Source organism: Schistocerca americana, chromosome 1 (assembly GCF_021461395.2).
Source record: "Schistocerca americana isolate TAMUIC-IGC-003095 chromosome 1, iqSchAmer2.1, whole genome shotgun sequence".
Taxonomy (NCBI): Eukaryota; Metazoa; Arthropoda; class Insecta; order Orthoptera; family Acrididae; genus Schistocerca; species Schistocerca americana.
The window spans coordinates 266,556,282-266,581,246 of record NC_060119.1 but is presented as its reverse complement, the minus strand read 5'-3'; the positions used below and the strand labels follow the sequence as shown (position 1 = coordinate 266,581,246).

Here is a 24,965-nt window from a genome sequence, read left to right as displayed (position 1 = left end):
TGCCTTCTTGGTCAGCCTTGTCACTCAGCTGGATTACAAGTTTTTCAGAATTTCTAAGTACACTATTCGATGGATTGTTTTCTCTTGGAAAAAGAAAAGACCACAAACTTTGCTCTTGCTCAGTGCTCAAAAGGTATTAACTTTTGGGTTGTCACAACAGTGTTCCAAAATTCTTTGCATATTTTCACTGCTTAAAGTACTAGAGTTGTTGTTAATTTCTGACATAGGCAGCATGGAGACAAGCGATCTTCTTTTCTTCTTCTCGTGTCATAACAGCCTTTCATGGGTCTTAGCCTCTTCAACAAGTTTCTTCCCTTCTGCCCTCTTCTGTACAGTTTTCTGCCATCCTCTGATTCTTAGAGATTTTATATCATCTTCCACATTGTCTATCTACCACTTTCGTGGCCTTCCTCTCTGTCTTCTTCCATTCAAAAACATTTTTAGTTGTCTTTCCAGTATCCTTCCTAAGGACATGTCCAAGCCAGCTTATCCTCTTATGTTTTATTATTCTTAGAATGTCAGCTCCTTCTGTGAGGCGATACAGGCCAATGTTCATTCTAGATCTCTAGAAACTGTTGTTATCCTGAGCTACTTGCAGATCTTGCACAGAACACTGTTGTTCAGATATCTTGAGCTGCTGCTCTTCAGTACTGGTTAGTGTCCACATTTCACATCCCTAGTTTACTACTGGCCTGACAAATTCGCAGATTCAGCTGTCTATTTAATGACCTAGAGGCCAACAATTTCCTAAATGTATGGAAGCATCTATTACCACTTAATATGCACACTTTTATTTCAGTTGATTTACAGTTTGTCCAGTTAACATTATATTCGAGACATTCAAAGTTACACACATGTTCAAAATTGAAACCTACTGCCTTCCTGGTGAAATCATGTACTTAGTCTTCATTTCATTAACAGCAACACCTCTAGGCAATGTGGCTTTGTACAGTTCACCTACTATTCTCTATTTAAACTCTTCTTCTATTAATAGTTGCTGCATCATCAGCATACACACACATCTGGGTTTACTTTGTGCCTATGTAGCTACCTATCAATTTGTGTTTATTTGTCAGCAAATTTCTCTCTTTGTCCTTATATGTTGTTTTCAGTCTATTTTGAGTACCTTCTTTGGTAGCACTCTCATCTCCACTATTTTTCTCGTTATGCCTTTCCCTGTTTGCTAATATCCATGCTGTCTCTATTCTCTTTTCATTATGTAATGCCGGTTTTGATCTTGTGTTTTGCTGTAAGCACTTTAGTCCTGCTTCTTTTTCTGTTGCACTGGCTGTCTACATTCATCATCGTACCAGTCTTTATTTCCAGGTGTCCCTGTTTCCTCCAGTATTTCATGTGCTGTTGTGAAAATGCCATTTTAAATAGAGTTCCATTGTTTGTCTGTATGGTCTTCACCGTCGTTTTCTTATAACTCCTGTCTCAGCCTGTTCTGATAGTCATGAGCAGTAGACCTATCTTACAACCATTCTATCTTCCATTTCTTTACTCTGGTACTACGTTCTATGGCAGCCATCACAAGTTTCTGTATAATTTTGGCTTCTATTAGATAATGGTCAGAATTGGAATTAACTCATAGAAAAGTGCGCACAGTTTCTGTATCAGATGCCCACTTCTTCAATACCAATATATTGTCTATTTGGTTTTGCTACATTTGATCATAATATTTTCCAGATCCCTTTATAGATATTTTTCCTTGGGGAACATCTACATCTACATGGATCCTTTGCAAATCACATTTAACCCTTAAATGCATGATTTTTTATTTCAAGCTGTAAAAATTACCATGTTTAGTTTATAGTGCCTACATTTCGAAAAAAATATTGAAAATTTTTTTAAATTAAATTAACAAAGCACTATTGTTGAAAATCGCTTTGTAGCTGATCAGCTACATTTTGAGTTAACACCTTACGAGCCACAATAAATGTGCTTATTTTGCTCCCTCAATTTTGACCAAATCTCTCGTAATTTAATTGTTGATTATGATTAAATACTTTGTATAGGAAGGGAAAAATCCTAAAATAATAAATAGGACATTAATGTTGTAAATATTGAGCATTTATTGTATATTTTATACACTTTTATATATGAACAATAAGGTATCTAGTTCCAACAGGTTTGTACCCAAGCATGTGATAATCACTTTACATGAAAAGTTTGAAAACAGTTCTTTTGTTTGTGCAAACACAATGCAACTGCACATTTATTACACTGAACCCAGGAAAATCCCTTGCATCCTGGCATTTTGCACCTCTGTCTCACTTGCAAGTACGAAGGCAGGTGACCTACTTGATCCAGCCTTACATCTTGTGGAGGTACATGTGCTGTGGGCCCCTTTGTCTTCTTAGCTTGTATTTCGTTTTCGAGTTCATTACTTGGCCTTCCACGTTTTGCTGAAGTTTGACCTGAGCGACACAAACAGTGAGCAATTTCCATTCGAAATTCGGAGAGTTTCATAGTTCTCCTAATCCCTTTGGTTTCTGCTACTCTCCTATACAACAGCCAGGAATTGACTACTCCCATGTCCAGGAGATGGTAAAACAATTTTATATACCATTTTCGACTTTTCACAAGAATTTTATGTCGACCCATTATGCTGTCAAGAAGGTCAACACCTCCCATATGTTTATTGTAGAGCTTAATTATTTGTGGACAAGGTATTGTTATTCTTGACTTTGTTTTTTTGTCATACCTCCCTGCTTCATGAATAGGCTGCTGTCCAGCAAGTGTAGAAAGCAACATCACACTCTTGTTATCTTTCCACACTACATTTGATATGTCGACACCATCCACTGTTGCGACGCGCTCTACTGATGCACCTCGTGCCATTTTCTTCAGCTCAGCTTCTGAAGGGAGCTTGCAGTCTGGCACTCTGTTTCTTCTGACTGTCCCAAGTGAGTAAATTCCTTGTTTATGTAACCATACAAGCAGTGGCAGACTTGTGTAATAATTGTCACAGTACAGTTTGTGGTTCATATTTCTTGGTAGTATCCTACTGAGTCGAACTACAACATTTGCACTTGCTCCCAAGTCTTCCTCCCCAGTCACTCTTTTTTCTGGTTCATTTTCATCTCCAGTGAAAATCTCAAAATCGTAGGCATAACCAGATATGCCACTAATAACAAATAATTTGTATCCATATTTATGAGGCTTGTTTGGCATGTATTGTTTCAAATAACTTCTAGCCTTTGTTGAACATATCTGTTCATCAACAGAAACACACTCCTCAACAGGTATTGTTTGAAACCGAGATCTCATCAATTCTATTATGGGTCTTATCTTGAAGAGTCTATCATGACCTTTTTCACCCCTGGGTATCATTGCACTGTTGTCATTGAAGTGAAGAAACTTACGTATTTGCTCATACTGATTCACTGTCATTGTTGTCTTGATCAGATGAGTACCAGTAACTTCTCCCCAGTAATCCCTCGTATTAGGTACATGAACTATTGACATTATGAGACAGATGCCTATAAATTTTTTTATGTCATCACAGGATAAATCTATTGGTCTATCAGGATTACACTGCACACTGTATCTATGAGACTCTTCGACAATTAGATCAAAGAATTTAGATGGAAATATATGTTTGAAGAATTGGTATGGAGTATTTAAGTTTATTACTTCTTCTGGTAACGAAGTATTGCCATGAAATTTTGACTGCAGTTCGGGAATAATCAACTGTTTATCTTTCCAAACCACACTCCTGCTGTTTTTGGTAACATTTTTGCTGCTGCATGGCAGTTTCAGAGCATTATCAGACAACTGTGACGTCAGTTCCTTCATTATAACATCAGATTGTCTTGTTCCAGAAACATCTTCAGTCCTAATTACTGGTACTTGACTTTCTTCGTCACTACTGTCACTATCACAATCAACAGATTCTGGAGCAACATATGTCTCATCTTGAATGGAATCGTCAGAGAAACACTCAAGATCGTCATCACTGCTTAGTGGAATCTCTAACCATTCCATAAGCATTTCTTCTTGACTCTTTCGAGACATTTTTACGTCAGCGCCTGAAATGCAGTAAATGGAAAATGTAGCTGATAAGCTACATACACAAAAACAGGCCTCATTTCAAATCTATCGCAAAGACACTCGAATTAACTGTTTACACCATATCTACTTACGTTTTCAAAATGAAAAAGTAATTTTCAAACCCAGAAATCAGTGCACAAACACCAAAAACACACCTCAACTTTCCGCCAAAACACACACTTGGCAATATGTCCACACAGCTCACTGTCGAACTGCTTCAGCTCGTCCTGCCATCTATGATCACTATGAAGAACTACTAGAAACTGCAGTGGAGTGTATACACTTAGCTACATAACGAATTTGATCAAAAATGTTTCTCCATATGGAATAAATCGAAGAAATGAGGTCTGTAGCTTATCAGCTATAGTATGCATTAAAGGGTTAAGTGCCTGGCAGGTACTTACTTATTCACAGAAGCAAATTGGGCAACCCTCACACCATTATTACTAGTTTCATTATGCAGATTTTCCGTACCAAACATGCTTCTGAAAGCCTTTTCTTTGCCTGTTTGGCATGATAGTCACTAAGAACTATTTTTTAATCATATCTAGGTATTTTATCACAAACCTCATGTAGCAGATCATAGAAGCCATGTGGGGTGAAAGCGATAACACATCTGCTGATACCATTGAAGACCATAAATCCAACTTCATGCTCCCCCTTGTTTTTTATGTTTTGCTGGATAATGTATCAAAAATGTACTGTTGTGAATCTCATCTCTTCCATTCCACCTGATTTCCTGAAGTGGAGCAACTGCCTTACCATACCTTAGTGTCTCTTCCGCAATGCTGTTTGTAGCACCTATCTACAGCAGTGTATGCACATTTCGTGCTCCAAATTTTTGAGCATCGGTAGATCCATATTCATGTTCCTTGGTGCAGTTCATCTTCATAAAGAAAGTCAGCATTCCGTGTGAAATTACTTGTAATGATAGGTTTTTACAAGGCAGGGACATTGACTGTGCACTCAACTCTCAACCTGGAGGACTAGGCTTTCATTTTGGAGTGAGCTCGACTAGTAGGGTTGACAGCCTAGTTTATAGAGCCCCACCTATCCTACAGTGTGAGGCGGGCTTTGTCTGACACCTCTGCTGGGACCCTCTGCTGGTACCATTCCGGCTTGTGTGACCTTGCAGTAGCTATGTTACAGCTAGCATAGCCCCCAGCTTCTTCAGAGCTCATCAGCCTCCCTATCCAGCACAGAAGGTGCCATCAGCAAGGCAGTATCCGCTGTGGATGGAGACAAGTGATCTAATATTTTACAAAAATAAAAATAAAAATTCTTTCTTACTTGTGGGCCTGCAAAAGCATGCTTAGACGCTTAGTCTAAATGGGACCACATGCTACTGGACACACTAGCATTTCTGTTCATAATGTTTTGGTTGATTTTTGGCTTGGTGTATGCAGTCGTATGTTCTATTGTGTATTGATGTCGTATATTTACTTCTTAGGTCTTGTAGACCTAATGTTTTATCTCAGTGGTATATGCCATTATTTTATGAGATCTGGCTCTTGCAAGAGCATCCACTGTAATGTAATTGTGTCTTAGGCTCATTTTACAAGCAGATGTTATGCATGTTTTTATAATTGGTAGATATTTAACTTCTTCCCTGTATCATTAAGGAGTCTGTAATCCCTTCTTGTACCTTATGTTACAGCAATTTTCTGTTATTATTTCAGATCTGAAGATGATTGTATAATCAGCTGAAGTAGTCATCACTTAATGTTTTTTACCTGTGATCTTGACTGTTAAAAATTTTTATTAAGAAATTTTTTAAAATTTTTCCCATGATTGTGTTGATTAACTTTATTGCTTAAACTTTTCCACTCCGTTATGCAGACACAGCCATCTCTGTGCATTCTTATTTAAATAGCCACGGCCTGAATGGCGAACAACAGAGAATAGTACAAGTCTCTGTGGAAACAGTGAGGTAATGGATCAAAAATTAGGGTATACATTAAAACAAAATGTGCACTTTCATTCAAATATACTTACATTAGCGTTATCATCCAACACTTTTGATCCTGTAATATTTTTTGAAATAGGATAGAGAGCTGTTTTCATGGTCATTTCCATTTGAATTGTTTCCAAATGAATCACTGTCATCTTCACAATTGCGTTTTCTCTCATTTTCACTTTGAGGTTGCTCTAAGATCTGTACATTCTCTTCCCTAGAAAGTTCATGAAGAACTAGCCATTTCAGGCCTACTAACTGGAACATGATGATTACAACCTTTCTCTCTGCACAACTGCTACAGCTTGACACAAAGTTAACACAGGTTTCCCTAGATGATAATAATATTCATCATATATGCCTAGTACAGTCAGATTTGAGAATGGAACATGAGAGAACTAAGAAAAATAATGTCGAATGAGGCTCAACATTGTTTTGGAAAACAAAATTCACAGTGCCTAGTGCCACGTGTCACAGGAGTGGAAAGGGTTCAGTAACAAATTGGCTCATCAGTAAAGATAACGTTTCCAATGAAATCTTCATCTTTGTTCTGTTGATGTAACATTTCTCTACAAAAATTTGGATGAACAAGCCTATCGTTGTCTCTTAGTTCACACTCCATTGTTACTTCGAGTATGTTGAGATGCAAATATTTTCTTAATACACACCAGACAACTGTACACACAACACCCAGCTCACGAGATGCATCCAGATCATTTTTGTAGGTCTGTTACAGCTTTGCCTCTTTTATTCTACAACATAATCAGCCACAAGCAATTGACCTGAAGACTTTTTGTGGGTTACTGAGTGTCTACATCTACATCAGTATACTGCAAGCCATTTGACAGTGTGGGATGGAGGGTACTTTTGGTGCCATTAACTGTTCCCCCCTTCCATGTTCCACCCACGAATGGCACAGGGGAAGAGTGATCATTAATATCTGTACCAGCTCTAATTTCTTGAATCTTCTCGTTGTATGTGGGGGAGGGATGTTATATGTTGTCCAACTCTTCCCAGAAAGTACTCTCTCGAAATTTCGAAAGAAAACTTCTCTGTGATACACAACACCTCTCTCACATTGTCCGCCACTGGAGTTTGTTGAGCATCTGTGTAATGCTCTCGCACTGACTAAATGATCCTATAAGAAAATGTACCATCTCCATTGGATCTCTCTCTCTCTCTCTCTCTCTCTCTCTCTCTCTCTTTTATCAGTTCTACCTGGTAAGGGTCCCAGATTGATGAACAATACTCCAAAATTGCATAGCAGAGATGTTGAGTCGCAGATAGGCACAACGAAAAGACTGTCACAAATAAAACTTTTGGCTGGTAAGGCCTTCATCAAAAATAGACAACACACACCCACACACTCATGGAAACACAACTCACATACACAAGACTGTAGTCTCAGGCCACTAAAGCCATATGTCGAGCAGCAGCACCAGTGCATGTTGGGAGTGGTGACTGGGTGGGGGTAAGGAGGAGGCTGGGGTGGGAGGGAGGGACAATAGGGTAGAGGTGGTGGACAGTGAAGTGCAGCTGGGGAGTGCACAGGGATGAGTTAGAGAGAGGAGAGGGCAACTATGTGCAGTCAGAATTTAGATGTTGGGCAGTAGAGAGGTGGGGAGAGGGAGGGGATAGTGGAAAAGGAGAGTAGTAAAAAAGACTGCCTGGAGCCCATCTCTGTACTCACCCCTACCACTCCCAGCGTTCCTACCTTCTATGTGCTTCCTGAAGTCCATAAACCCAACCACCCAGGACACCCCATTGTGGCTCTCGTAGACTAACACCTTCACCCTGTTACCCTGAACCTACCCTCCTATATAAAAGATACCAACCATTTCCTCCACTGACTCTCCTCTTTTCCTGTCCCTTTACCACGCAGTACCCTTCATCACTATTGGCACCATCTCCCTTTACACTAACATCCTTAATGCCCATGGCCTTACCGTTATTGCACACTACCTCTACCAGTGCCTGATGAATTCCAAACCAACAACCTCCTCCCTAGTCACCATGACCAACTATATCTTCACCCACAGTTACTTTTCCTTTCAAGACATTACCTACAAAAAAAAATCCAGTGTATGGATATGGGCACCAGCATGGCACCATACTATGCCAACCTCTTCATGGGCCATCTAGAGGAATCCTTCCTAAACACCCAGAATCCTAAACTCCTCACCTGATTCAGATTTGTTGATGACATCTTTGCAATCTGGATCGAGGTGAGGACATCCTATCCACATTCCTCCAGAACCTCAACAACTTCTCTGACTTTTGCTTCACCTGGTCCTACTCAACCCAACAAGCCACCTTCCTAGATGGTGACCTCCACCTCAGAGATGGTTACATCAGTACCTCCGTCCATATCAGATCTCCTAACCATCCCCAATACCTCCGGTTCGACAACTACCACCCATTCCATACCAAGAAGTCCCTTCCATACAGCCTAGCCATCCGTGGTTGTTGCATCTGCAGTGACAAGCGGTCCCTCTCGAAATATACCCTCCCATCGTGCACTGGTGCTGCTGCTTGCAGTGTGCCTTCAGTTGCCTGAGACTGCAGTCATATATATGTGTGTGTGTGTGTGTGTGTGTGTGTGTGTGTGTGTGGTGTCTATTTTTGATGAAGGTCTTACTGGCCAAGAACTTTGTTTGTGACAGGCTTTTTGTTGTGCGTATCTGCGACTCAGCATCTTTGCTCTATAGTGAGTAGCAACTTTCCTTTTCATAATATTGTTACATTCCATCCTGGATTTTCCAATGTTAGATACTCAAGAATCGGTCAAACAAGTGCCTTGTAAGCCACTTGCTTTATGGATGAGTTACATTTCCTTAAGGTTCTTCCTGTGAATCTCAGTCTGGCCTCTGCTTTCCTTAATATTTGTGTTACGTGGTATTTCTATTTGAGGTGGCTCTGTATAATTACTCCTAGGTATTTAATGGTTGACACTGTTTCCAGCAGTTTGTCATCAATAGCTAAGTTGGACAGTAGTGGATTAAGCAGTACTGTCTTCTGGCACTGCTACTTTCTTACAGATAACTGCATCATCTGCTAACAGTCCTAAAGAGCTTCCGATGCTTTCTACTAGATCATTTATATGCATTGTAAACAGTGATGGTCCTATCACACTTCCTTGGTGTGTTCCAGATATTACCTTTACATCTGTCAATTTTGTTCCATTAAGAGTGATATGTTGAGTGCTGTCTGCGAGGAAATCTTGTATCCAGTGATAAATGTGGTCAGATACTCAGTAAGCTCATATCTTTTTCACTAAACAGCAGTGTGGAACAGTGTCAGATACTTGCCGAAAGTCGAGGAACCTGGCATCGACCTGAGCACCATTGTGTACAGTGCTGTGGATCTCATGGAGGAACAGATCGAATTGAGTTTCACACGATCTTTATATGCGGAATCCATTTTTTATAGAGGAGAATTCTACTCTGTTAAAACATCATAATTTTTTATCATAAAACATGTTACATAATTATATGACAGATTGATGTCAACAATATAGGCATATAATATTGTGCATCTGTCCTGTGTCTCTTCTTGAAAACGAGAATGACCTATGCTTTTTTCCGTTCTCTGGGTACACTTTTTTGCTCCAGCAAATTATGATAAACTGCTGCTAGAAGGGGAGAAAGTTCTTTCTCGTAGTCTTTGTATAATCGTACAGATATCTCGTCTTGTCCTGATGCCTTTCCGCTACTTATGGACTGTAGTTGCTTTCCTGTTCCACAGTCAGCTGTCTCAATATTTGATTCATATGATGGTTGAAAGGAGGGACTGTATTGTGGTCTTCCATGGTGAAACTGTTTCAGAAGACTGAATTCAGTATTTTGATCTTCTTTTGGTTATCTTCCATTTCAATGCCTGTATAGTCAATGTGTGACTGAATAGATGATTTTGAACCCTGTACTGATTCTAAGTAAGATCAAACCTTTTAGGATTGTGTCAGATCGGTTTAGAAAGTTTTACATTCAAAGTTATTGAACACTACTCTCATTGCTCTCCTGCAGTCATTTGTGCTTCATTCAGCTTTTGTTTCTCTGCTAATTTTGACTCCTCTTGAATCTGTGATGAAGCTCTCTTTGTTTATGTAGCAATTTTGTAACACGCCTATTAACCACAGTAGGTCCCTTGAGACCTTGCTCAGAACATAATTGCCTAAGGCATATTGAATTATACTTTTGAATTTTGTGCGCTTCTACGTCTTCGGCATTGAGTATTTGATGTTGACTACCCAGATACTCCGCACTTTACACCCTGTCACTCTTGCTAAGCAAAAATATTTTTCTTCCTTTCTTAACATTCCTTGTAGTACAAGTAGTCATATTTGCTACCACAGCCTTATGATCATTGACATCTTCCGCTTCATTAACTGATCCATTAAATTGATGTCCATTTGTTGCCAGGAGCTCCAAGACTTCACCTTCTCAAGTTGGTTCCCTAATTATGTGCTTGAAGTAATTTTTGGACAAGACATTCAGAATAATGTTTCTGGCACCATTTTTGATAGCCTGCCTCTTCCAATCTATATCTGGCAGGTTCAACTCATCCCTTATTACAATAGCATGATCAGGAAAGTTACTAACAATATTTTGGAAGTTCTCTCTGAAGCACTGTACCACTACAGCTCCTGACCCAGGTGGGCTATAAAGGCATCCAATTACCATCCTTTGATCCTTAACTTCACCCAGATTAATTCACATTCAGAAGCTGTGGTGACCTCACTAGATGTTACTGAATTCTTTACTGCAAGAAATACGCCACTGCCATTGGTGAATAAGCTATCCTTACGATAAATACTCCGGACGAACTTAGGATTTCATTGCTATTCACTTGTGGTTTCAACCAACTTTCTGTTCCTAATACTATCTGTGTATTATAACCTTTAATAAGCAGTTTTAATTCTGGGACCTTTCCTTGGCACTCCAGCAGGTTACTAATATCATATTAATCTTTTTTATTTCTGATCCGCAAGGCCAAGCATTCTCTGAGAATTTGTGGCTTATGTATCTTTGATTTTGGCAGGCACTTACTCCTCAACCCTAGTAGCCGCTTGTTGGATGTAGTACACGACTGACCTAATAAGGGGAACCTTACGGTTCTCCACTCGGTAACGGAGGTTGAGAAATTCACATCCAGTACCATCAGAGGATCATCTGAGCCTCTTGCTTAGATCTGCCACTGAACCCCAAACCAGAGGACCGACGTCAACCTTGGGTTGAGGTAGGGTGCTACAAATAGTGAGATTCGCCTGAACCCTGTGTGTGATGCTAGTTGCTTTCATTAATGCAGCCATCTGCTAAAATGAACTGAGAATGGCCTCAGAACCTAAATAGAACCACAGGCGTCATTAATGCCTACATATGTGACTATTTTACAGCCAGTTGCACCGATTGCACTCGCTAGCCACCTGCAGGGCTTCCTCCACATCTTGGACGAGATCCCTAGCAAATATACCGACAGCATTACCTGCCTACTGTTGGAGCTCTCAAGTACTATCATACCCACCCACTGAATTTGTCTAGACTGGGCAGGATAATTGGCCGCCGGCACAATGGGAAGGCATCCCATGCTGGCTCAGAAATATTACCAACACTGGATGTGATGTATGAACTCATCATTGTGTTCCATTCACATTCAAGTGAAGATGGACTGATCAGTTGTTGTGCATCAGAAGGTGCAGTGACATTCAGATCATCAAGGGGTTCCAGTGGCATCAAGGTGTCACAGTTCTTGTCACTTGTGCCCCAGTGTCACCACAGCTTTGAGCAATAACAAGAAGCCTATCGACCATGGCCAGAGCACTTTTCAACTGTTTATAGACAGCAGCCAATTCTCCTTGTGTCTGCTCACTTCTAGCACAGTCCCTATCCATATTGGACTGCATAAAAATAAAATAACAATAAACTTAATAAAATCTCAAGAAATACAAACAAAGCAATCAGGAGTAACCAAGAAAGTATAGACTCCCACAAAAGAAAAGCGACTTTGGCGCTACAGAGGATGGTATTTATGCAAAATATGAAAGGTTCTTATCTATGCAAAATATAAACAAGGAGAATAAAGAAACACTAAAATTTGCTCTGCTGCCTTCTCACTATAGCCTAAGATCACTAGATCTGCAAGCACGTAAAACGGAAATAAATTCATCTACTGAAATGGATGTATCAACAGTTACTTTTTACTAGAAACTTTACTTAACACAAAAGCTGCTGCAAGAAATAAATATGCAAACTCTTTCACACTGATCCAAACTATACACTGTCCTTAGAATGAGATTTAAATGGCGTCACCTTATTCGGCACTTCAGACAGCAGAGAGCTACTCGAGGCAGTCATCTCTACTAAGACTGTCATTACTGCTTGCAGTGGTGTTATTTGGTACTAATGGATTACATCAGTCAATTTTTTTCCATTTTCCAATAAAATTACTCTTTGACTAAGAGTGTAAGATGTAAGAATAAGTTTGTATTACTGCTCAAAGTTATTAAGTCCATTTAGAAACAAGCTGTTCTTTCCTCTGTCACAGTTGGTGAGGTCACCATCGGTGTATTTATTTACACTTCACATTCCGTATGACCAAACTGAGGAGCAAATCTCCAAGGTCATGGAACTTGTCAGTATGTGAAATTACAACATAAAAGCAATAACAGATAATAATAAAATGTTTGTGAACTCAAAAATGCCAAGCCATAAGTTTCAGTAAACACAGTCAACAATATAATGTAAGAATCAGCTTAATTTTTCAAGAAACTCCTCAACGGAATAGAAGGAGTGACCCATGAGAAAACTCTTCAATTTCAATTTGAAAGCACGTGGATTACTGCTAAGATGTTTGAATTCTTGTGGTGGCTTATTGAAAATGGTTGCAGCAGTGAACTGCACACCTTTCTGCGCAAGAGTGACGGAAGTCTGATCCAAATCCAGGTTGGATTTATGCCAAGCATTAACTGAGTGAATGTTGCTTATTCTTGGGAATGAGCTGATATTGTTAACAAGAAATGACAGTAAAGAATATATATATATTGAGGAGACCAGTGTCAAAATACCCAGGGTAGTGAACGGGGTTGACAAGAGGTTCGTGATCTTAACACCACTAATTGCCCGAACCACCCGTTTCCAAGCCAAAAATATCCTTTTAAAATTGGAAGAGTTACCCCAAAATATAATACCATACAATACAAGCAAAGAGAAAAAAAGGCAAAGTAGACTAATTTTTGTGTCAAACGATCACTTACTTCAGATGCCATTTGAATAGCAAAAATGGCAGCATTAAGTCTTCGAACAAGGTCCTGAACATGGGTGTTCCATGACAGTTTACTGTCTACTGAACACCTATAAATTTGAACTTTTCAGTTTCACTAATCGTGTGCCCATCCTGTGAAATTAAAACATCGGGTTTTGTTGAATTATGTGTTAGAAACTTTAAAAACTGAGTCTTACTGTGGTTTAGCATTAGTTTATTTTTTACAAGCCATGAAACCAAGCCAGTGTTGCACATAACATCCTTTACTACCAAGCTAGTGCCATCACCAAACAGGAATATTTTGGAGTTACCCATAATACTAGAGGACATGTCATATATAAATGAGGAACAGGAGTGGCCCCAACACTGATCCCTGGGGCACACCCCATTTGACCGTACTCCACTCATACCCCACATCACAGCCATTCTCAACACTGTCTGTTATTAATGTAAGAGGGGAGCCAATTGTGAGCTACTCCCCCCATATTCTGTAATGGTCCAACTTCTGGAGCAATATTTTGTGATCAACACAATCAAACACCTTAGTTAAATAAAAAAAAAAATATGCCTAGTGTTTGAAACCTTTTCTTTAAACCATCCAGTACCTCATAGAAGAGAATATAGCATTTTCAGTCGTTAAACAATGTCAAAATCCAACCTGTACATTCGTTAGCAAATTATGTGATACAAAATGATTAACTATGCTTATATACACAGCCTATTCAATAACTGTAGCAAACACTGATGGCATAGAAATAGGTCTAAAATTGTGTACATTATCTCCCTCTCCCATTTTATAAAGTGACCTTTCTACTGAGTGCTTTAATCGTTCAGGAAACTGACCATTAAAGATGTGACTAAGTACAGGCCTAACATATGGAGCACAGTACTTTAATATTCCACTAGTCACTCCATCATATCCATGCGAGTCCTTAGTCTTCAGTGATTTAATTATTGACTCAATCTCCCCCTTGTCAGTATCACAGAGGGGTATTTCAAACATCAGTCTCGAAAAGGCATTTTCCAAGAGAGTTATATGATTCCCTATAAAAACTAAATTTTTATTTAATTCTCCAGCAATGCTCAGAAAATAATTGTTAAATACTGTACATATATTTGATTTATCAGTAACAGAAATATTTTTACTACAAACTGACTTTATATCATCAACCTTGTGCTGCTGACAAGACACTTCCTTCACAACTGACCATATGGTTTTAATTTTATCCTGTGAATTAGATTCTCTATTTGCGCACCACATACACTCTGCCTTCCTAATAACATTTTAAGCACCTTACAATACTGTTTGTAATGGACAACTGTAGCTTGGTTGTGACTAATACTAACATTTTGATATAATTCCCACTTTGTTCTACATGATATCTTTATCCCATGAGTCAGCCACCCAGGCTGCCTTTTACTGCTGGTACCCTGTTTAGAATGTTCTAATGGAAAGCAACTCTCAAAGAGTATGAGAAATATGTTAAGGAAAGCATTATATTTGTCATCTATGTTATCGGCAGTATAAACATCCTCCTACTCTTGTTCCTTGACGAGTTTAAAAAAAAATCCTTTATTGCCGTTGGATTAACTTTCCTACAAGTTTGTAATTACATGTGACATTTGTTTGAGTAAAAAAGGCTTTTAGTGTTAGTTAGTGCAAACAACAATTAGAAGTTTAGTTTCATTACATTCAACTGCTCCTGCACAACATTTAGATATCTGTTCGGTGCAGTGCCGTGATACGTCTGTGCTGGTTTTTTACGAACATGGATACTCTGCCACCCCGAAAGGAAGTCCTTGAAAAACAGCCATCTAATCTGTATCATGGTAAAGGAAGCCTCTGAATTGTCAAATTATTTAAGTGGTGCTCTGATATACCAATAATTTCAGAGCCAACATCCATAAGCAGGGAATCAGCGATCATAAAGCGGTTATTGCATTGATGATTTCAGCCGTATATAGAAATATTAAAAACGGTAGGAAGATTTTTCTGTTTAGCAAAAGTGATAAAAAGCAGATTTCAGAGTACCTAACAGCTCAACACAAAAGTTTTGTCTCAAGTACAGATAGTGTTGAGGATCAGTGGACAAAGTTCAAAACCATCGTACAGTACATGTTAGATGAGTATGTGCGAAGCAAGGTCGTAAGAGATGGAAAAGAGCCACCATGGTACAACAACTGAGTTAGAAAACTGCTGCAGAAGCAAAGGGAACTTCACAACAAACATAAACACAGCCAAAGCCTTGCAGACAAACAAAAATTACGCGAAGCGAAATGTAGTGTAAGGAGGGCTATGCGACAGGCGTTCAATGAATTCGAAAGTAAAGTTCTATGTACTGACTTGGCAGAAAATCCTAAGAAATTTTGGTCTTATGTCAGAGTGGTAGGTGGATCAAAACAAAATGTCCAGACACTCTATGACCAAAATGGTACTTAAACAGAGGATGACAGACTAAAGGCTTTTTCCAAAGTTTTTCACAGAGGAAGACTGCACTGAAGTTCCTTCTCTAGATTGTCGCACAGATGACAAAATGGTAGATATTGAAATAGACGACAGAGGGATAGAGAAACAATTAAAATCGCTCAAAAGAGGAAAGGCCGCTGGACCTGATGGGATAACAGTTCGATTTTACACAGAGTACACGAAGGAACTTGCCCCCCTTCTTGCAGCGGTGTACCGTAGGTCTCTAGAAGAGCGTAGCGTTCCAAAGGATTGGAAAAGGGCACAGGTCATCCCCGTTTTCAAGAAGGGACGTCGAACAGATGTGCAGAACTATAGACCTATATCTCTAATGTCGATCAGTTGTAGAATTTTGGAACACGTATTATGTTCGAGAATAATGACTTTCTGGAGACTAGAAATCTACTCTGTAGGAATCAGCATGGGTTTCGAAAAAGACAATCATGTGAAACCCAGCTCGCGCTATTCGTCCACGAGACTCAGAGGGCCATACACACGGGTTCCCAGGTAGATACCGTGTTTCTTGACTTCCACAAGGCGTTCGATACAGTTCCCCACAGTCGTGTAATGAACAAAGTAAGAGCATATGGACTATCAGACCAATTGTGTGATTGGATTGAAGAGTTCCTAGATAACAGAATGCAGCAGGTCATTCTCAATGGAGAGAAGTCTTCCGAAGTAAGAGTGATTTCAGGTGTGCCGCAGGGGAGTGTCGTAGGACCGTTGCTATTCACAATATACATAAATGACCTTGTGGATGACATCGGAAGTTCACTGAGGCTTTTTGCGGATGATGCTGTGGTATATTGAGAGGTTGTAACAATGGAAAATTGTACTGAAATGCAGGAGGATCTGCAGGGAATTGACACATGGTGCAGGGAATGGCAATTGGATCTCAATGTAGACAAGTGTAATGTGCTGCGAATACATAGAGAGAAAGATCCCTTATCATTTAGCTACAATATAGCAGGTCAGCAACTGGAAGCAGTTAATTCCATAAATTATCTGGGAGTAGGCATTAGGAGTGATTTAAAATGGAATGATCATATAAAGTTGATCGTCGGTAAAGCAGATGCCAGACTGAAATTCATTGGAAGAATCCTAAGGAAATGCAATCCGAAAACAAAGGAAGTAGGATACAGTACGCTTGTTCGCCCACTGCTAGAATACTGCTCAGCAGTGTGGGATCCATACCAGATAGGGTTGATAGAAGAGATAGAGAAGATCCATCGGAGAGCAGCGCGCTTCGTTACAGGATCATTTAGTAATCGCGAAAGCATTACGGAGATGATAGATAAACTCCAGTGGAAGACTGTGCAGGAGAGACACTCAGTAGCTCGGTACGGGCTTTTGTTGAAGTTTCGAGAACATACGTTCACTGAGGAGTCAAGTAGTATATTGCTCCCTCCTACGTATATCTCGCGAAGACACCATGAGGATGAAATCAGAGAGAGTAGAGCCCACGCAGAGGCAAACCAACAATCCTTCTTTCCACGAACAATACGAGACTGGAATAGAAGGGAGAACCGGTAGAGGTACTCAAGGTACCCTCCGCCACACACCGTCAGGTGGTTTTCGGAGTATGGATGTAGATGTAGATGTAGAAGCAGTTCACTTTCTTTATATCTAATACCCCTTATATTTGTATGAAATGTGCTAATTCCTTCTCTACTTGGAAACATGATGTCCTCTGAAGGTGATTCCTTAGTTATAAGGACTTCCTTTAAGCAGGTATACATATCAATTGACTTCAGCCTAATAAAAGGTGCAGCTCTAACACCAACTGCTACAGGAATTTTTCCATGAGTGACCCCCCACCCCACTACATTGTCACCTATAACTTTGCCAGCCTCCCCTTCACATACCTATTGAAATGCCAACCGTGCCCAGTGAAACCCTATCTACTGATAGACTCAACTGGCACCACTGCAATGTGACCCATGCCCTCTGCCATCAGTGCCTTCTCCAGCCCCATGTTAACACATGTAACAGCCTCATTAAGATGAATTCCATCATGACACTGAAACAGTTGCATGAAATGAACATCACTGCCACCAGTTTGAGTAGCTATCTTTACCAGGTCATCACCTACATCATATTCCCCATCTCTATCAAGGCTATTCCCTGCTCCTACCCACTATCACTACCTGATCTTCATTCGTAAAATTCCTTCATACCTCCCCTACCGTATTTACTCGAATCTAAGCTGCACTTTTTTCCGGTTTTTGTAATCCAAAAAACCGCCAGCGGCTTAGAATCGAGTGCAAAGCAAGCGGAAGTTCTTAAAAATGTCGGTGGGTGCTGACACAACTTAGTTCTGCCGTCGAATATATGTAGCGCTACACAGGCATGCTTTGTAGGCACAAAGATAAATACTGGTGCCAAAACCTCTGCGTCATCAAAAAAAAAAAGGTGGAAGACAAGCTTTTTTTTCTTCGTGCCGAGTTTCGACCACTGCATTTTCATACATTATCCAACGAAGTAAATACAAATTCCGTATTGTTCATCTTCGAATGTAGCAGCATTTCAATGTACTACGAGAACCCGACTGGCAAGAATGTTTAGAATGTTTGTCAATAGGGCCAACTCTACGTTCTGAATTTTTTCCTATCTGTGAGAAGAGATGGTTGCTAATAGAAACTTTTATAAATTGTGAATCACATGCAGTATTCTCGTCACCATAAGAATAATACGAATATAAACATTTTGCCATGTATTGTTTCGTGTTTCCTGCTATCTCATTTAAATCCTGTCTGCGTAATAAACCACAAACCTAGAGTGAGACAACAGCAAACGCGGAAGAATATACATATCATGTCATGTTTATATTCGTATTATTCTTATGCTAAACAGTGATACAGTCAGAAATGAAGGGAGGCAATTGACTAGATTTTTAAATCTAAGATGACTCTAATTTCTGTGCAGAATGTAATGTACTAAAGAGGCGCCTGCAAAGATTTTCAAACGGAGAAAAATTTTCGCTAAACTCTCGTTCAGAACATCTTCTATCATACGCAGTCTATTATTTGGTTCTTGTTGATCATTATCAAAGAAAGCAGCAGTGTAAGTAACAATAAGTAGCAGTCTCTTGCCATTGTTTCGCTAGTGAGACGATTCCTCTCTCTCTCTCTCTCTCTCTCTCTCTCTCTCTCTCTCTCTCTTTTTTTTTTGTAAGCGGCGGTAGCGCGCACAAAAGCAAGCCACACCGCGATCGGCGACAGGCCGTAAACACGCAGTATCAGAGTACGACAAACAATGCATGACACAGTACAGTACTGCATTTTCAGCGTAGAGTGACGTAAACACCTATAACAAAGAAAACTGCGGTTATCAGATCAAAGAAAAATAAGCAATCAATTCAAACCAGATGAAGCATGTGAAAAAGGAAGGGTACCCGTATAAATACGGACGGAGTGCCTGACGCATAGCAATGGCTACCTTGTAAAGCTTAACTGCTAAGCTTACGACTCGAACCAAACTACTGTAGCTGTATCGTCATTCATTTGACCTAAATTGTCAGTGGACCAACTTTGTTTCGATTTGGAGATGCGGCCTAAAACTTTTCTCTCCCCTTGAATTTCGAGTCTCAAATTTCAGGTGCGGCTTAGATTCGGGAATTTTTTTTCCTTGATTTCGAGTCTCATTTTTCAGGTGCGGCTTAGATTCGAGTGCGGCTTAGACTCGAGTAAATACGGTATGCTGTCAGTCACCTGAGCCAACGCTGCACTAGGCTTCACAATGCTGATGATCTGGTATTCACTCCCCAACACTTCCTGCAACTGCTGGCCCACACCTCTACTGTCTGAACTACCTAGCAGCAGAACCTTCTTCTTTCTGTTCGACTTTGCAACTGACTTAGGCTTCCTAACTGCTGAGAACTGCTGCATGTTTCCTACACCTACACCTACAAGAGGCTCCTCTCCACTAAACTCCAACGGTTGGTCAAACCTATTGCATATACACAAAGTACAACTATCTGAATACCTCTTCCTCCTAGCTGCCTTCTTGCCAACTGCCAGTTCCCATTCCCCAGCACCCTTCACCCTCCTCAACTTACCTAGTTCCTCCTTTGTGTATTGAAACTGTACCTGAAGGGCACGGATCTTATTCTCCTGCTCCTCTATCAACTTATTTCTACTACAGATTCTGTATTCCCAGGAAAGGATCTCACTAGAGTGCCCACTGGCTTCCCCACTGCATTCCCCTCAATAAAATACTTTGAACAAATCCCACACCGTAACCCACTACTCACAAACCTATGACAGCGTCGACACTTCTTACCCATGGTAAAATTTTACAATTACTGAAAAAAACTAAATGCCTATGTTACCTAAGTTCAGTTACACTAGTAGAACTATTTATAGAACTGACAATAGCAGTCTCTAAATTATCTCTCTAGTAAGACAGCAACAACTTCTATTAAACTACTAAACAACAATTAATACCAACATCAGCAAAACTTCACAAAATGTACTAGCTAAAACCAAAAATTCAAGCTGCCACTGGAACAATCAACAAAGTTAAAACAGTGAATGAAAATTTTACTTAAATATTTCACCAGAAACAATAAGAAACATCAGCTGAAAACTAGAGAATGAATTTTCTAAATGACTTCAACACACAGAAAACTCTAAAAAAACACAGTAAGCGGACATTTTCAAAAGTTTATTAAATTGGTATTTCATCACAAACAGCACAAAACACTGTTGAAAATTATTAAATTTAATAATTGTATAACAGTGCACAAACAACTTTGTCAGTTCTTAGCAGTTATGGTGATAAATACTATTTACATTGAATGTTAGCAAGCGGACATGGAGAGATGTACAAGTATGTGTGTGAATATCACACAAAACAGTTTTAAATAGTGTATTATGTAAATTAGATGACATTTTATTATGTATAGTTTTAGTTAAATTTTTCTATACTTTTAATCAAGCTTGTCATGACATTTGGCAAGTTCTGCTTTTTGTATGGTAAGCCCTCCATAGAGTTATCACATGTAATTGTTCTCTTGTTTCCAAAGGTATTTTCAATTGGAAAACATGTTCAGAGGAAATCAGTCCAGTATGCTCATGGTATTTCCCATTATGATGCCCACCTATGAGTAATGAGATTCTTTTCTTCTGGTGTTTGGGCAGATATTTGCGATATCTTTTTTGCAAAGTCTAGCTGGAGTCAGCCCAATCAAATATTACTCATCACAAGCCCATTGTTGATGGAAAGCATTGATTTCTTTCCATTTATGAAAAAAAAAAATATATATTTTTAAAGCAGAATTTCACATACCCAATCAGTAGACCAGTCCCAGGTTAGTCTAGTATGATGTTCATTTTATCAGCATCTATTAACAGCAGTTCTAAAACACGAAGAATAAACAGTAATCCAGCAGCGACTGATCAGCGTGCTGGCCCATGTTCACTGCTACTGCCATGCAGCGGCATTGCCCAATCACTGCTGGAGTACTGTTTTTGCTTTTTATTTTAAAATCCCTGTTAATACATATTGGTAAAATGAATAATTCACTAGTCTAATTTGGGACCGCTCTGTGAAATGGGCATGTAAAATTCCGGTTTAAAAATAAATTTGTTCATAATGCTAAAGAGACCAACACTTTCTTTCGACACTGGGCGTCACATGAAAGACATAGTGAACAGTTGCAGTATTTATTTGGGGTGAATCCAGGTACACATTACAAAAACAAAATTGCAGCCATCTGCCGAAACACTAGAGAAAATGTGTGTGATGACTCTCAGGGGGAACACTCTGTGTGTGTGTGTGTGTGTGTGTGTGTGTGTGTGTGTGTGTGTGTGTGTGTGTGTTATGTATTTTGGTGTTGACCATCAATTGCTTAGACTATTCCACCAAGCTAATTTGAGTTGCTCTCTCCATTGGTCATGTAAAATTACAATTTGTACAGCATTTTTTGTATAATGAGAACAAAAATTACATTTACTGTTGATGTTGGATTCCATATAAAACATGACTCTTGACAACTCTCAGGAGGGACTTCAGTACATAGCTCCGAATTTTATCTGAAATATACTATGTGCTGAAAGATGAGAACCTTTGTATCATAAATAAGTTTAAGGTAAAGGTTTTGAAAGCTAGTTTCTAATCTGCTGTACATTCAACAGAAAACTTTCAACAGCAATTGTGAAGAGAGGAACTTTGAGGAAGGGAACAGTTTTAGTGGCTGGTACAGCATGGGCTAAAGTAAGAGCTATGTTTGATGACCAGGGAAAGCCAGTGCATGAAGCACCACCATCAGCACCAGTAGAAGTCTTGGGCTGGAGGGAACTTCCATCAGCTGGGGATGAAATTCTTGAAGTTGAGTCTGAGGTAAATATTTTATTCATGGTGTCATTGAATATTTGTACCAAAAGTTCTAGTCGGTGTATCTAATTGCTTAAAGCCTTCTACAAATATGAAGGCACAGAAGATGTAGAGTATCAATTGCTTCACATCACACGGATAATATTTATCAGAGATACAACTCACTGTGACTGTAATTTGACAACTCTTTATACTAGTAAAACATGAGATTTCAGTTAACTCTCACCTTTCTTTAAAAGATAATCACTAGGGAACAGATATTTAAAGAAAACGTCTGTGACAGAGTATAAGTCAGTGAAATATTATTAAGAATTAATTATTCAACCACAGATAACAAGACAGAATTTACACTAAATTTTAGTACTACGTGGTAAAGTAGTATTCTGTTTCTAAAAATTCATCTTTACTATACTTGTCCATTTTTATTTGTATTTCTTAGAACCATTGTAGTTTCTGGAAACAAAAAGCATTCAACTCTGTGAAAGTGTCGTTATTAAATCTAGAACAGGACTGCAAAATCATTTGCTGAGGAGTGAGACAGATAACAGTTTCATGTGAGACCAGAATGAAAGATAATAGATTCTCTTTTTTTGTTGTGAGTTACTATTAACATTCAGCCTCGAAAGACTCTTGGCATTAAAGTTGATGACTGTAGGCGTTCTGATAGAACTCTGAACATGATATATTACTTCAGACCAATATTTAGGTGTTTTCAATTGCTGCCAATCTTAATCTTCGCTACCTTGTGCTGATACACTGACATATTATGTCCATGCTAATGTCACCCTGTGACTATGGTGATATACGGGGGACAACCACTTACCAGTATTTGTAACTAATTTGATTTATGAACTTGTAGACACATTGAACACAGTGTCGTCCACTAGCTGAAGTTAGATGTGTGAAAAAGCGTTCAGTAACAACTGAGGCCATTTGGTTTCAATTTATACTCCTACGCTGTCAACCACTGTGCTATGTACTCTTTCATGTAATATTATTGACCATTTATTGAGGACTTTTAATTATATGTTGCTCTCGTAATCTTTGTTCAGGAACTTAAATAAATCCAGTTATCTTCAGGCTCCTCCACCCACTCCCCCCTCCGAATTACTTTGTGTCTTTCAAAATTTCATCCAACTGTTACATCATGCATCTGTCATCTGCTACACAAACACCTTTCCTCAAATTCTTCCACTAGCACACCTTTGGCCTGAAGACGTTAGGGCGTGCCCTGCACACATAAATCAGCTTGTCCTTATCCTCTGGCAAGTTTTTGAAGAAGTATTAAGTCTTGTAATTCATCTTTCGGGGGATGAAGCTCTCAGTTTAATGTAACATCACTGGAATTATTAGTGCATTCGACATTTTGATTTGTTTTTGCGGAAGAGTGTAAGGGCATAATTGTCTTACTCAAGGGAGCTCACAATTCATTTATAATCCAGTGTTTCCAACTTCAAATTGTTGTGGCTGTGTAACTAGATTCCCAGGTGTCTAAAATTCAGTCTACTATCTAATTTGAGTTCCCAATTGTGGTAATGATTTCTGCACAGGTTGTCTGGATATTATCATCACTTTAATCTTTGTTACTGAATTGAAGCAGGTAGTCAAAGATTTTATTGTATATTCTTCACTTTCCTCCGCCTCCTCCTCCTCCTCCTCCTCCTCTCTTCCTCTCTGCCACCCCAAAAAATAGGGAAAAAAACTTGAAATACGTAAAGTAAGGGAAAGGCAACCATTCCCCTATAGCTGACTAGAACACAGAGGGGGTGGGGGAAGGTGCTGTATTCACAGTAGCTTTTGAGCTCTGCCTTTTTTCTAGTAAAAATACACACACACACACACACACACACACACACACACACACACACACACACACACACACACAAATGTACACTCCCACGGCTGTGGTGTGACTGATTATTGGTTATCAATTACAGAAAGCAGTTACCTGGACTGATGAAGATTTAGCCTTTGAAAGTGGAGTGAGTGTGGGCCGGATGTGGTTGGCTAGGAAAATTAGGAAAGAGATGGTGGGTTTGGTATCAGGAGGACACTGGAGAAGGTAGTGTTCCATGGGCATGGGAGGATATTGGTGTACAATGACGTTGCATCCACAGTGACCAACAAGGAATCTGGTGGTAATGAGATAGGAACTGTGGAGTGGCAGTGACAGAAGTGAGCTTTGTCGTCAGTGTAGGATGGTAGGTTATGGTCATTAGTATAGAGGTGTTGGACAATGAAGGCAGAGGTTCATTCTGTGGGAGCATTATACCCAACCCCAATGGGACATCCAGCATGGTGACCTATGGGATTTCATTTTTGGAGGATAAGGAGTAGGTAAAAGGTAGAAGTGTAGAGTTAGTGGTGTAAGGAGGGAGGTGAATTCAGGTGTCAGGATTTGGGATGGATCTAAGACCTAGAGGTGCTGTTGGAGGTCATGTTTCGACTTTCAGGATGGGATCATGGTTGTAAGATTTATATACAGAGGTGTTGGAAAGTTGGCAGAGACCCTTGGCCAAATAGTCACTGCGATTCATGACCACTGTGGTGGAGCCTTTGACTGTGGGGTGGATTGATTCTCAGAATATGGATAACTGTTTTTTTTTCCATAGGAGCAATGTTGGTCTCACTGGGGAGGGATTTAGGAAAGGAAGGCAATCCCATGTCAGAAGTGAGGAATTCCTGAAAGATTACCAGGGGAGATGAGTGGTTGGAAGAGAAGGAGATTGGAACTGTTTTAAACGTGGTCCTGTGTAGGAGTTTGATTGCCTGTTGTAAGTGGGATACGTGGCAAAATAATGTTTCCACACCAGAGAAGTAATAAAGGAAAGTAGGTTCTTTAAAAGTCCAGCATTGTTGAACTAAGTTTCGGGCCAAAGATCTGGTATTTAGAAAGGA

The 24,965-nt window shown here is 39.5% G+C and overlaps 1 protein-coding gene across 1 annotated transcript in view; it reads left to right on the top strand.

The window, feature by feature from the left end:
- The window catches only part of LOC124581692 (translation initiation factor IF-2, mitochondrial), an 83,039-nt gene that overhangs the window by 25,798 nt on the left and 32,276 nt on the right, over positions 1-24,965 (top strand). Inside the window, exon 9 of the mRNA XM_047131291.1 lies at positions 21,869-22,073. Within this exon, the coding sequence (XP_046987247.1) occupies positions 21,869-22,073 (205 nt within the window). The remainder of the gene's footprint in view (positions 1-21,868; positions 22,074-24,965) is intronic.